The following is a 12,388-nucleotide window of genomic DNA, read 5'->3' on the forward strand; positions in this document are numbered from 1 at the left end:
CTTACAATAAACATTAACAAAAATTTAAATTAGAATTATAGAATAATCCTTCTCTCCCTGTTTTACTTTGCTTAGGAAAAGTGAATTATTGGATGTAAAGTGTTTAGAATAAGGCCTGACATAGAGTGAGTAATCAATAAATGAGATCTTGTAGCATCACCATTATTGCATGCGACGCACCATTCTTCCATGAATGAACTCCTATAATCCTCATACAATGCAGTGAGGGAGGGGCTGTGATTATGCTAATTCTAGAGATGGGAGACAGGCATAGAGAAGTTAAATCCCTTGTCTAGGGTCCCGTCACTAGTAAGTGGCGAAGCTGGAATCACCCTGGAGGCCAGGCCTAGAGTCTTGCTCTCACCATTCCACCATAGTGCACACTCATTAAGCAAAGCTGGTACCTGTAGGGCTTACGGAAATGAAAAACGAGTGGCCGGCTGAGCTTTTAGGGGAAGATCGTCTTCAGGTCCCCCGACCTCCAGGGAAGGGGATGATGAGGGCTGGAAAAGAGAAAGAAGGGCTGGCTCTGGCCCTTGTTTCTGGAGTGGAGAGAACGGAGAGATTGGGAGCTGGGGAACCCTGGGGGACTCATTTGTTCACTGCTGGAGGGGCTAGAGGGAGAATGTCCATGACAGACATGTTGCTAAAGTCAGATGCGGAGTCTGGCGGACAAGGAAAAGGGTCTGGACCATATGGGGCCACTGTTAACTTCCGTAGTCTTAGAACTGAAAGGTTGTCTGAGATATCGTCTGGAACAACATACCTTCCCGTTACTCCACACACGCAGTTTAAAGGAATAGGGAACGAGGGCCTGAGATGGCAAGTGCCTTGCCTCCTGATGCCCCAATGGGTCTCTCCTCATAAGTAATCCCCAAATCCATAGACAGAAATGTTCCCAGACAGATGAGAATCTCTCCCCAGCGTCTGTGCCCTGTCAGTGCTCCGCCTGAGGCAGTGTTGCCTTCTCTCAGATTCCCTCACCCTCAGAGGCCTGGGAGCCTCCCCAACTCTGATCTCAGTGAGATAGATGGGGGATGGGCCTGGTGTAACCCCAGCAAGGCCAGCATGAAATCAGAAGCTGAGCCCAGACCAGAGCTGTCCCAGGTGACAGGGGGACTCCAGAGATCAGGACCCAAGTTGGGGCCCTGATCAGGGCCTGGAGGGCAAAGCAAGGCTGAGGGTCAGAAGCGGACAGGCACCATGGGAACAAATCCTCACCCTCTGCCTTTCCTGGGGGTGATCCTAGCTGAGGGGGTACCCCGGGGGCTGGGGCTGAATCATGGGTCCTCACCTGAGACCAAGTGGGAAGCCGGCAGTGCAGAAGCAAGTTGAGTCAGAAACATGTGAGAAGCTGAGGTCTAAAAAGGGAAGTGCAAAGGGTCACCAAAGCGAAGCGGCCAGAAGCAGCTACGGCAGCTGGGATACGGAGCCAGGAATCTGAGAACCAGGGAGGTGAGAGCAAAAATAGTATGTCCGGGGTAAACAGGATTGGCCTGGAACAGGTGCTGCTGTGGCTCACTCTGGTGGGCCAGTGGGCATGGTGGGATGCAGGCCTGCTAAATTTAAAGGGCCAGAATGGACACCAGTGTCTGGGAGACCTGGAATCTGTCCCAGCCTAGGGGGCTGAGATGGTCTAGGCTGTTTGCCCTCGGCCTGGAGCTGGTGGGCCGGCATGAGTCTATGGGGCCGGGGAAGGCACTGTTGGAGATAAGGCCAAATCCTCACGGGTGATTTGAGTGCTGGGGCCTCGGCACTGTGGGGCCTGCATGCTCAGGCCTGTAGGAGAATGTAGGGCTGAGAGAGAGGCTGATGAGTCATAAGTCCCAGTCCCAGATGTGGAGCAGATGCTACAGGCAGCTTTGGATTTCTTGTTAACAGATTTGACCACGCCTGGACTAGCTGTCAGGCTCAGGCCACTGGCCCCGTTCCGAGCTCACAGGAAGCCTAAGAACTTTCTCCTCTGTGAGTATTCCCTCTTTGAAATGTTTCCTAGCCCCACAGAACCACATTTGGGTGAGCGAATGTATTCTCAGAGCCAGGCTTTACAAGTTGATTTTATGACGCATCTAGGCAGGAGGTGAAACGCCCTGGTCATTAACTCGTTTCCCCTTGTGGGTGAATTCCGCCGTGAATCGTTCATCTGAGCCGTGGAACAGGCTTCTCCAGCACACACAGGCCTGTCTGTCAGTGTACGTTTGGCTGCTCAGATAAATCCTTGGCACCTCAGAGGATGTCCCTGGTTCACCTCTGAAGCCACGTGCTTTCTCTTGCAGGCAACTTCACTGACTGCTTCCTGGAACAGGCCAGGACACAGAGATGATGCTCTGCGGATAAGGCTGTGCTGTGTCAGGAGAGTCTTAGAACACACATCTGGTTGCTTAACCCCCTGCATACCGTGGGAGCCAGATGGCTTAATCTGCCCTTTGCGTGTGTCTGTCCTTTTAAATTCTAGCTTAATGGCCACATGCTTTAGGTCACTTCTGTCGTCCTAAAATAGGGCTCTGACCGTATCTCCGAAGGAGGGCCCCTGAAGCAATTGCAGTGGGCTGGCTGCCAAGGCTGGCCGAGTGAGACACAGGACTTGAAATAAATGCACAGTGTTTGCTTACGGATTCTTCTCCACCACATCATGGATGAGTCAGATGACTTCTCACCCCAGATTCTGTTTTTACCCACCTTCCTACTCAGGGGTGGGGGTGGGAGGATTTTCTAAAGCTTAAAATATATCCCCAAATTATATTCTTTTGTCTTTTGAGTGTTAATGTTGAATAGGGATTCTTTCATTCTTTGACGCAATAGGGAATTATTTTTGACTTTTTCAGTTTCATTCTGCTTTAATTCATACTTGGTTGTGGAAGCGAGTCAGGAGGCTGGGGGTCAAGTCTCTGCTTTGCTCGTTAGTAACTAGGATTTTGGGCAAGCCAGTTCACCTCTGGGAGCTTCAGTTTCCTTGTTGGCAAATGGGATGTGGGTCCCGGCGGGAGCGGCTTCCCCCTCTCTGTAGCCCTGGAGTCTGAACCCTGAGTCACCCTTCGCCTCCCAGGCTTGTTATGACAGCAAGTTACAAAACTCCTGGAAGCGCTTTGAAAACTAAAATGCTACATTCCCGAGGGTGGTAATTACTACTATACACCATGTGAAAAAAAAAAAGAAAAGTCAGTTTTTCCTCTCTTCAGCCTTCCTCACACTCCACCTCGCCGTGTCTGTGGGTAGCGCTTCTTCAGTCTCCCAGGCAAACGCTTCACTCTGGCTTCCTGAGGCTGGACCCACCCCTTCGCTCCGTTCACAACACCTTTGGATCTGCGTTTTTTTTTAGTGTGGTCTATAAGTTCACTTATTTTTTATTGTGGTAAAATATACACAACATAACAAAATTTATCATTTCCACCATTTTTAGGTGTACAGTTCAGCGTCACAAGTCTATTCACATTGTTGTGCAGCGATCATCATCGTCATCCATCTCCCGAACTCTTTTCATTTTCCCAAACTGAACCTTTGTTCTCACCAAACAATGGCTCCCCATTCCCATTCCTCCAGCCCCTGGCGACCCCTTTTCTACTTTCCGACTCTGAGAGTGACTACTCCAGGTGCCCCATGTAAGTGGAATCTTCAATACTTGTCCTTCTGCGTCTGACTTTTTGTATGCAGCATAATGTCCTCAAGGTTTGTCCATGTCTGCTGCTTTCCAGAGAGATAAAATTCCCAGAAATTTTAAGCAATAGATTAAAAAAAAAGACCCAAGATTTTTCTCCCAGAAACTATTGTAAATTAGGAAGAAAAGGCTGAATGGACATATCCACTTTTCAGTTTGTGCTGTTTGTAACTGTAAAGTGACAGCTGTATACTTACGGTTAACGTTCGCAGGTGCCGTTTGTTGGGCAATAGCCTTCCTCCCAAGTGTTTGTCTCTGATGATTTACCTGGGGATCGAAGAACTCCTGAGAAAGAACATTTAAACGTCGTCCGCTAATGGGCTTCAGGCACATAATATCGCAGCTGATAGTTTGGGGGGTTCTGACTGAAGCCAGGTTTCAGGAGGGCAGTCGGGTCCCTTAAGGAGAATTCCCTGAAAGGGAAAATGTAGGCTGGCATGGTGAGTCAGACCCAGCAGTGGGGCCTGAGCACCTGTGGGGAGCAGCATCGAGACCCCTGAGCACCTGGGAGGAAGGGCCAGGTGTAAAAAGTAGACCTGTTTGACTAAACTCTGTAATGCTTTGGGACTCAAAGCAAACCTGCCGCGGGAAGTTACAGCGGGATGAAGGAGGCCATTGTCCTCTTCCCCGTGGCAGTGACCGTTGAGCGGAGCGGCACCATCGTGGGCATCAGGGACTCAGCAATCTGGTGTCAGAGAGAGGGTCTCCACCCTGCTTAGCTGAGTCAGTGCAGTGACAGTGGCGGGTTAAGTCACTGTGATGATGAGAAGCAGGCAGGAATTCCAGATTTCAGGCCTGGCGGAGGGCACATTAGCAGCTCTGGTTTGCATGGACAGAGGTCAGCAGCATGGGGAGGCCTGAGCGGATTCATACCTATGCGTAAGTCCCCCCCACCTCCCGCCCCCAAGACTCCTAGAAAGTCCTGGGGAAGAACATCGGAAGAGACTAATTGTTGGCTGACCGGATCGGCGGCTGGGCCAATGGGATTCAGATCTTAATGTGAATGCAACCCTACTTGTACCTGTTGGCTGGTGTGGGTCAGGAACCTTCGTGTTACATATGTTTTGATTTGTTAATAACACAATTATGATGTGGTTTATTCTGATGATTACCAATTTATTAATTTGATTTAATTTAAAATGTTTTAAGCAGAGCTACAAATTGTGAATATGTAGGGGACATACACCTCTTATTTTGGGCTCGTTGATAAAACTCAGGGACTTTGAGAATAGATGAAATCGCCCTTATTGTAGTCTGTTTTTTGGATTTAGTCACGTTTTCAGAAAACAAAAAGACATTGACAAAACAGGAGGCAAGAGAGCCTTGAAACCTATGGGATACAACTTTTCAGTGTATAAGTTTGTCAAATTCGCCTCCACTTCTGAGCGGTTGCACTGTCAGCAGTTTCTACTTTTTCCATTGCTTTATCTATCAGCGTCCTAGACCGCTGGGCACCGAAAAGGATTTGGCTCAGAAGTGACAAATTTTTTTTTGAGCCATTCTGTGTTAGTTTCCTTCAGAAGAGTGTTTGTTTATTTCTCCATGTCATGTGGGTTGGTTTTAACTACTCTTGATCCCAGAAGAAATCTTGAAATGGTTCCATTCAGTCCTACCCAAGTGTAGGTTCTGGAGAGTAGGACCTATTCAGATCCCCATCCTCCCTTCGGTGAGGCTTATGAATGTCCTGAGCCATTGAAAATAGGATTTTTCTCGTAAGGTCGGTCTCTTGGACTAAGAAAATATCAAGGTGTGGGTGGGTATTGTTCCTGTTGGACCGTGGGCGGCTACAGAGGCAACTTCTGGTGGGATGCCCTCACTTGAGGACAAGGAGTGCAGCAAAAGGGGCTCACCAGTACAGGCAACAAGTGTTGGCCAAGTTCTGGGCATGTGGCACCTTGGCACTGCCCAGCGACATGCTCGCTTGGGCCAGGTGGGGCAGTCTCCTGATGCTGACTCATCCTCAGTCCTGGAGGCCCACCTGACTTCCCTTCTCATGCCCTGTCCTCTCACCCACGGCACCTTGATCTTCCCCCTTGGGGTTGGGGAGTCTAGATCTTCATTTGTTTTCTTTTCACACTGTTTTTTCAACTGTTTATTACAGAAATCTTCAAGCATACAGAAAAGTTGAAAGAACAGAACCGTGACTTTTGCGTGCCCTTTATCTTAATTAAACTTGTTAACATTTTGCCATATTTACTTTAATAGAAAGTTTTATATATGAAACACTTCAAAGTAAATTGTAGACTTCATTCCTAAACACTTCAGTACCCTGTATGCATCTCCTAAGAATAAGATCCTTCTTCTACATAATATAACCATTCTCACACCTAAGAAAATTAATAATTTACTGTCATCTCATTTAAATTACATATTTAAATTTTTCCAATTGTCCCCAACGTGAATTTTTTAATTAACACTTTAGAACAAAGATCCAGAGTTCATGCATTGCATTTATGTTATGGTTTTTAATCTTTCTTATTCTAAAACAATCCCCCCACTATATGTATTTTTTAATATATTTACACTGGCATCTGAGGAGCCAGGCTAGTTGTCATGTGCAATGTCTCATTTTCTGATTTGTCTGATCATTTCCTCCTGGTGTCATTTAAGTTTTTTTTACATATAGTCTGGGTTTTTTTCTTCTGTAAGCTGGAAATTAATTTTAAAGGCTTGATTATATTTGGTTATCAATTTTGGTAGGATGCTAACTTTTTTTGTTTGTTTGTTTTAACTTTTTTTTTTTATTAAGATTACGATAGATTACAACCTTGTGAGATTTCAGTTGTATATTATTGTTAGTCATGTTGTGGGTATACGCCTTCACCCTTTGTGCCCTCCCCCCACCCCCCCTTTTCCCTGGTAACCACTGATCAGTTCTCCTTGTCTATATGTTAACTTCCACCTGTGAGTGGAGTCATATAGAGTTCGTCTTTCTCTGTCTGGCTTATTTCACTTAACATAACACCCTCGAGGTCCATCCATGTTGATGCGAATGGAACAATTTTGTCCTTTTTTTATGGCTGAGTAGTATTCCATGGTGTATATATACCATATCTTCTTTATCCAATCATCAGTTTCTGGGCATTTAGGTTGGTTCCATGTCTTGGCTATTGTAAATAATGCTTCGATGAACATAGTGGTGCAAGGGACTCTTGGGATTGCTGATTTCAGGTTCTTAGGATAGATACCCAGTAGTGGGATGGCTGGGTCATAAGGTATTTCTATTTTTAACTTTTTGAGAAATCTCCATAATGTTTTCCATAGTGGCTGCACTAGTTTGCATTCCCACCAACAGTGTATGAGGGTTCCTTTTTCTCCACAACCTCTCCAACATTTGTCACTCTTGGTTTTGGATATTTTTGCCAATCTAACGGGTGTAAGGTGATATCTTAGTGTAGTTTTGATTTGCATTTCCCTGATGATTAGCAATGATGAACATCTTTTCATGTGTCTATTGGCCATACTTATATCTTCTTTGGAGAAATGTCTGTTCATGTCCTCTGCCCATTTTTTGATCGGGTTTTTTGTTTTTTTGTTGTTAAGCTGTGTGAGTTCTTTGTATATTATGGAGATTAACCCTTTGTCGCATAAGTGGCTTGTAAATATTTTTTTCCAATTAGTGGGCTGTTTTTTTGTTTCAGTCCTGTTTTCCCTTGCCTTGAAGAAGCTCTTTAGTCTGATGAAATCCCATTTGTTTATTCTGTCTATTGTTTCCCTCAACTGAGGAGTTATAGTGTCCGAAAAGATTCTTTTGAAACTGATGTCAAAGAGTGTGCTGCCGATATTCTCTTCTAGAAGACTTATTGTTTCAGGCCTAATCTTTAGGTCTTTGATCCATTTTGAGTTTATTTTGGTGTGTGGTGAAAAAGAATGGTCAATTTTCAATCTTTTGCATGTGGCTGTCCAGTTTTCCCAGCAACATTTGTTAAAGAGACTTTCTTTTCTCCAATGTAGGCCCTCCGCTCCTTTGTCGAAGATTAGCTGTCCATAGATGTGTGGTTTTATCTCTGGGCTTTCAATTCTGTTCCATTGATCTGTGCACCTGTTTTTGTACCAGTACCATGCTGTTTTGATCACTGTAGCTTTGTAGTATGTTTTGAAATTGGGGATTGTGATTCCGCCGGCTTTGTTTTTCTTACTCAGGATTGCTTTAGCAATTCGCAGTCCCATATGAATTTTAGGATTTTAGGATTCTTTGTTCAATTTCTGTAAAGAATGTCCTTGGGATTCTGATTGGGATAGCGTTGAATCTGTAGATTGCTTTAGGTAGTATGGACATTTTAACTATGTTTATTCTTCCAATCCATGTGCATGGAATGTCTTTCTATCTCTTTATGTCGTCGTCAATTTCTTTCAAGAAAGTCTTGTAGTTTTCATTGTATAAATCTTTCACTTCCTTGGTTAAATTTATCCCAAGGTATTTTATTCTTTTCGTTGTGGTTGTGAATGGGATTGAGTTCTTGAGTTCTTTTTCTGTTAGTTCATTGGCTAACTTTTTTTTTTGTAATGGACAAACATCATGCCTTATTCCCTTAAGGGTTTGCCCTTTGAATTTTAACAATTTCTCTTTCTCCTTTTTTTCTCTCAAAAAGCTTGCCTTTAGCAAAGTGCATTTTTTCCCCACAGCCATTACTACTGAATGATTTCATCCACCCATTTTGAAGGCTTTCTCTTTGTATTCCAGATGTAAGAATCCTAATCTTCCCTGTGGTGATGTACCGTTCTCACTGGGGAGAAACAGAGTACAAGAAAATGCAGAAAGGAAAGCACCTTGATTGTGTTTTAAAGATTATGGCACTATGCCTTTAAAGAACATTGTCACCTGCTGTGGAGGATGAAGCTTCTGGAGCAGGTGAGAAGTAAGAGAAAGTAGAGGTCATGTCTCCAAAGGTCTTGCTCCGCAGAGCTGGAGGGACACACTGCAGAATCCTAGACTCTGTTCCTGGGTCTGTATCATGAGAAAACAGGGGATTCTTTTTCAATATCAGGTCCCAAGGATAAGGCTCATTTTGCAGCTACTCACATGATGCCGATCTTTGAGTTTAGTAGGAGGATAAGTTGCCTAACTATGTAATTCCTCTTGATTCTGAATAGAGTCTTACAATAGTCTCTAACCTGTTGCAACGTTCCCAACAGTCTCGTGAAATCAGTAGGGAATGGATCATTGTTAGCATTTCATAGGGGAAAAAACAAGTTTTGAACTTTTTCTTTCTTTTTTCAGTTCAACAAATGTTTATTGAACCATTATTGTACATAGTTGCTGTGTTAGGCTCTGGGAGTACCAAGTTGGCTTGAGCTCATGTGCTGCTCATAGTGGGGAAGAAGACACGTAAACAGATACTTTCGCTGTAAAATGGCAGAGATAAGTACTAGGTGTTAAGGGGTCAAAAAAGAACGGCATACCTTAGCCTTCCTGGAGGAAATGAGGCTGAGTTAAGACTTGAAGGATGAGCAAAGGCCAGATGCCATATGCTGAGAGAAGCCCTCTTGGCTTGTCCGCTGTGGTATTCCTAGCACATGGTAGACATTCAATACAGTGAATTTATAAAAGAAATCTCAGCAGAGGAAATGTTATGAGCCTAAAAAAGGCATGGGAAACTAAAAATAGTTCAGAATTGCCAGAACGTTAATCCTTACCCTTCATGGGGTCACAGACTGCTTCGAAAGACTAATGGAAGCCGTGGAACTTCTCTGCAGTAAAATAACAAACACTGTACCAAACTGGGTGGTTTAAGACAACAGGAGTTTATTGACTCACAGTTCTAGAGGCTAGAATCCTGAAATCAAGGTGTCTGGAGGGCCATGCTCTCTCTGAAACCCATAGGAGAGAATCCTTTCATGCCTCTCCCCGCTCCTGGTGGTTTGACAGCCATCTCGGCATTCTTGGCTTGCAGATGCATCACTCCAATCCTCCACTGTTGCCTGGTGTTCTCTGTGTCTCTGTCTTCACGTGACTGTCTTCTTATAAGGGCACCGTCATGTAGGATTAGGGGCCAGCTGACTCCAGTATGACCTAGTCTTAATAACTCCATCTGTAATGACCCTATTTCCAAATAAGGTCACATTCTGAGGTCCAGGGGATGAGGACTTCAGCATACCTTTTTGAGGGGACAAATTCCACCCATAACAGGGAGGATATCATTTTTAGCTCAAGGAGAAAACAGAGGAACATTCTTTAGAGATTGAGGAGTGGGAGTTTGCTGCAGGCACCCAGAGACCCAAGTGAAATGGGTGGGAATGGGGTGGGGGTTCTGGTCAGACGAGAAGTGGAAGGAGAGCTAATTGACGTTCGAGTGACAAGACCAATGGAGATGTGAGGCATGGGGGTTAGCCTGAGGAACCAAATGAGGCTCTGGTTTGAGGGCAGCCATGCGGACGTGACCTCGTGGTGGGGCAAAAACACAGTCTACAGTGGGGAACTCTGGGTAGAGAAGCATCCAACGGGATACTTCTGATTGTTGTTGCCAGCTCAGTTACCACTCATTCAGAGTGGTTTGCTCAAGAGTCACTTGCTTTTAGCAGATTCTCAGTTTCTCCATCATGACTGAATTTTCCTAAAAGCTGCCAAGATCACTGTTTTGACCTTTTAGTTATTTTCTTCTTGCTGCTTCTGGCAGGCAGGAAGGAGTTATAGTCTGAGAGCTACTTCTATGTTCATAACTTTTTTTTTTCTTGAGGAAGATTAGTCCTGAGCTAACTACTGCCAGTCCTCCTCTTTTTTGCTGAGGAAGCCTGGCCCTGAGCTAACATCAGTGCCCATCCTCCTCTACTTTATACATGGGACACTTACCACACCATGGCGTGCCAAGCGGTGCCACGTCCGCACCCGGGATCCGAACCGTCTTAACTGCTGCGCCACTGGGCTGGCTCCTCTATGTTCATAACTTTTTAATTTTGTTTGGAATTTTGGAGGTTTCTTCTACTCCCAAAGAACCTAAAAGTAAATTCAACGAATACATTTATTGTTTGAGAAAATCCTATTTATTCCTTTCTTATTGCCCTTATGAATTCTGAAACAACAGCTTGCAAGGTAAAAGATGTTAAGTCAAAAGGCTATTACCATATTGCAAAAGCATTCGGGATATGGGCCCTGTATTGTATGCCTTTCTAGAAAATTCTGTTCTCTGTGCAAGCAGCCAAGGGAACTAATGCTCTGGCTATTCCTCTGTGTTTCACTCGTTTGTTCCCTTTATTGAATAATTTCTTAATTATAGCTCCAGCTGCTTTATGTCATATATGATCCATTTTCATGAAGGATTATACAAATATTCTCTGATAGATACAGTTTCCTAACAAGGAGCCCCTACCCTGAGGTACAAGCTTAAACACCAGTGCAGGAAGAAGTGTTCACTAAGCAATGCTGGGTGGCAGTGAGAGAGACCATGTATCCGTTGAGCAGAGTGGTGAGTGGGATGGCACAGATTTGGAGTTAAGCTGGTTTCTTCTTTGTTATTGTAAAAATTCTGGTGTGATAATTTCAAAAATGGATACACATATTTCTATAGAGTTGTTTTCAAAAAACACATAGGAACGGATGATTGTATCTAAGTGAGTTGCGGTTCATGTGCACGGATGCAAGGACTGGTGACTCAGGGAGGCTGACTGCCACGCGGAGCAGGGCTCCTCAGATTTGAACATCCATACGAGATGCCTGGGTGCTATGGAGTGAATGTTTGCGTTCCCCCAAAATTCACATGTGGAAATCCTACCCTGCAAGGCGATAGTATTAGGAGGTGATGCCTTTGGGAGTTGCTTAGGTCATGAGAGTGGAGCCCTCATGAATGGTATTAATGTCCCTATGAAAGAGACCCCATAGAGCTCCCTAACCCCTTTCAGCATGTGAGGACACAGAAGAAAGACGGCCGTCTATGAACCAGGAAGCGGGCTCTCATCAGACACCAAATCTACTGGTGCCTTGATCTGGGCCTTCCCTGCCTCCAGAACTGTGAGAGATAAAGTTCTGTTGTGTATAAGCCACCCAGTCTATGGCATTTTGTTATAGCTGCCCGAATGCATTAAGACTCTGGGTATCTTTTTAAAATGCCAATTCCAATGCGGTCTTTCTGGGACGGGGCCTGAGGCTCAGCAATACTAACAAGCTCCCAGGTGAGTTGGTGGGGCTGGTCCAGAGACCACACTTGGAGGAGAAAGGACCTAGGGAACCTCAATGAGGATATGCCTTGATGCCATTATGGTCCGGTCCTCAGCTTTGTAACCCCACATTACTATAGTCTAAACCTTTCATCTGCAACTTTGAAGTCCAGAAGCTCTGAAAACCAAAGCGTTTTCATAACTCTCTTGGAGGCAAAACCTGAACTCACATGAAGATGTTTATAATCCCTATTTCCTGTTTTGTATGAATCTTCATATTTTCAGCGTAGAACTATTGATGAACTTGATTATGGGAAGCTGCTTTAGACTCTGCTGGGGGTGTGATGTTGTGTGAGGTACATGACCGTATTCTAGAACATAAAAAATTCCGAATTCTGAAACACCGCTGACTCGCAGAGTTTGTGGACCTGTGGCCTTTGGGGGATGCTTGCCCCGTCCATAATATTCCTTCTCCTTCTGGGCATGGTTCTCCATTTTGTGAAGCTAGGCCTGACCCTGTCCTCCCGCTCCCCACTCCCGCCACCTGTCATAGAGAATTTGATCCGGCTGGATGCCTGACCCAAATTGGGCCAATCAGATTCCCTTTGTGAGAGTTTAGAGTTGGGACTCACAGATGCTGTC

At 44.9% G+C, this 12,388-nt stretch overlaps 1 protein-coding gene across 1 annotated transcript in view; it reads left to right on the forward strand.

Annotated features, from left to right (window-relative positions):
* The first annotated feature begins 625 nt into the window (after positions 1-625).
* Positions 626-12,388, forward strand: part of LOC102149544 (uncharacterized) — a 70,639-nt gene continuing 58,876 nt past the window's right edge. The window contains exons 1-4 of the mRNA XM_070275034.1: positions 626-822; positions 1,370-1,455; positions 1,882-1,965; positions 3,401-3,599. Coding sequence (XP_070131135.1) covers positions 626-822; positions 1,370-1,455; positions 1,882-1,965; positions 3,401-3,599 — 566 coding nt within the window. The remainder of the gene's footprint in view (positions 823-1,369; positions 1,456-1,881; positions 1,966-3,400; positions 3,600-12,388) is intronic.

The sequence above is a fragment of the Equus caballus genome, chromosome 7 (assembly GCF_041296265.1).
Source record: "Equus caballus isolate H_3958 breed thoroughbred chromosome 7, TB-T2T, whole genome shotgun sequence".
NCBI classification, from domain to species: Eukaryota; Metazoa; Chordata; class Mammalia; order Perissodactyla; family Equidae; genus Equus; species Equus caballus.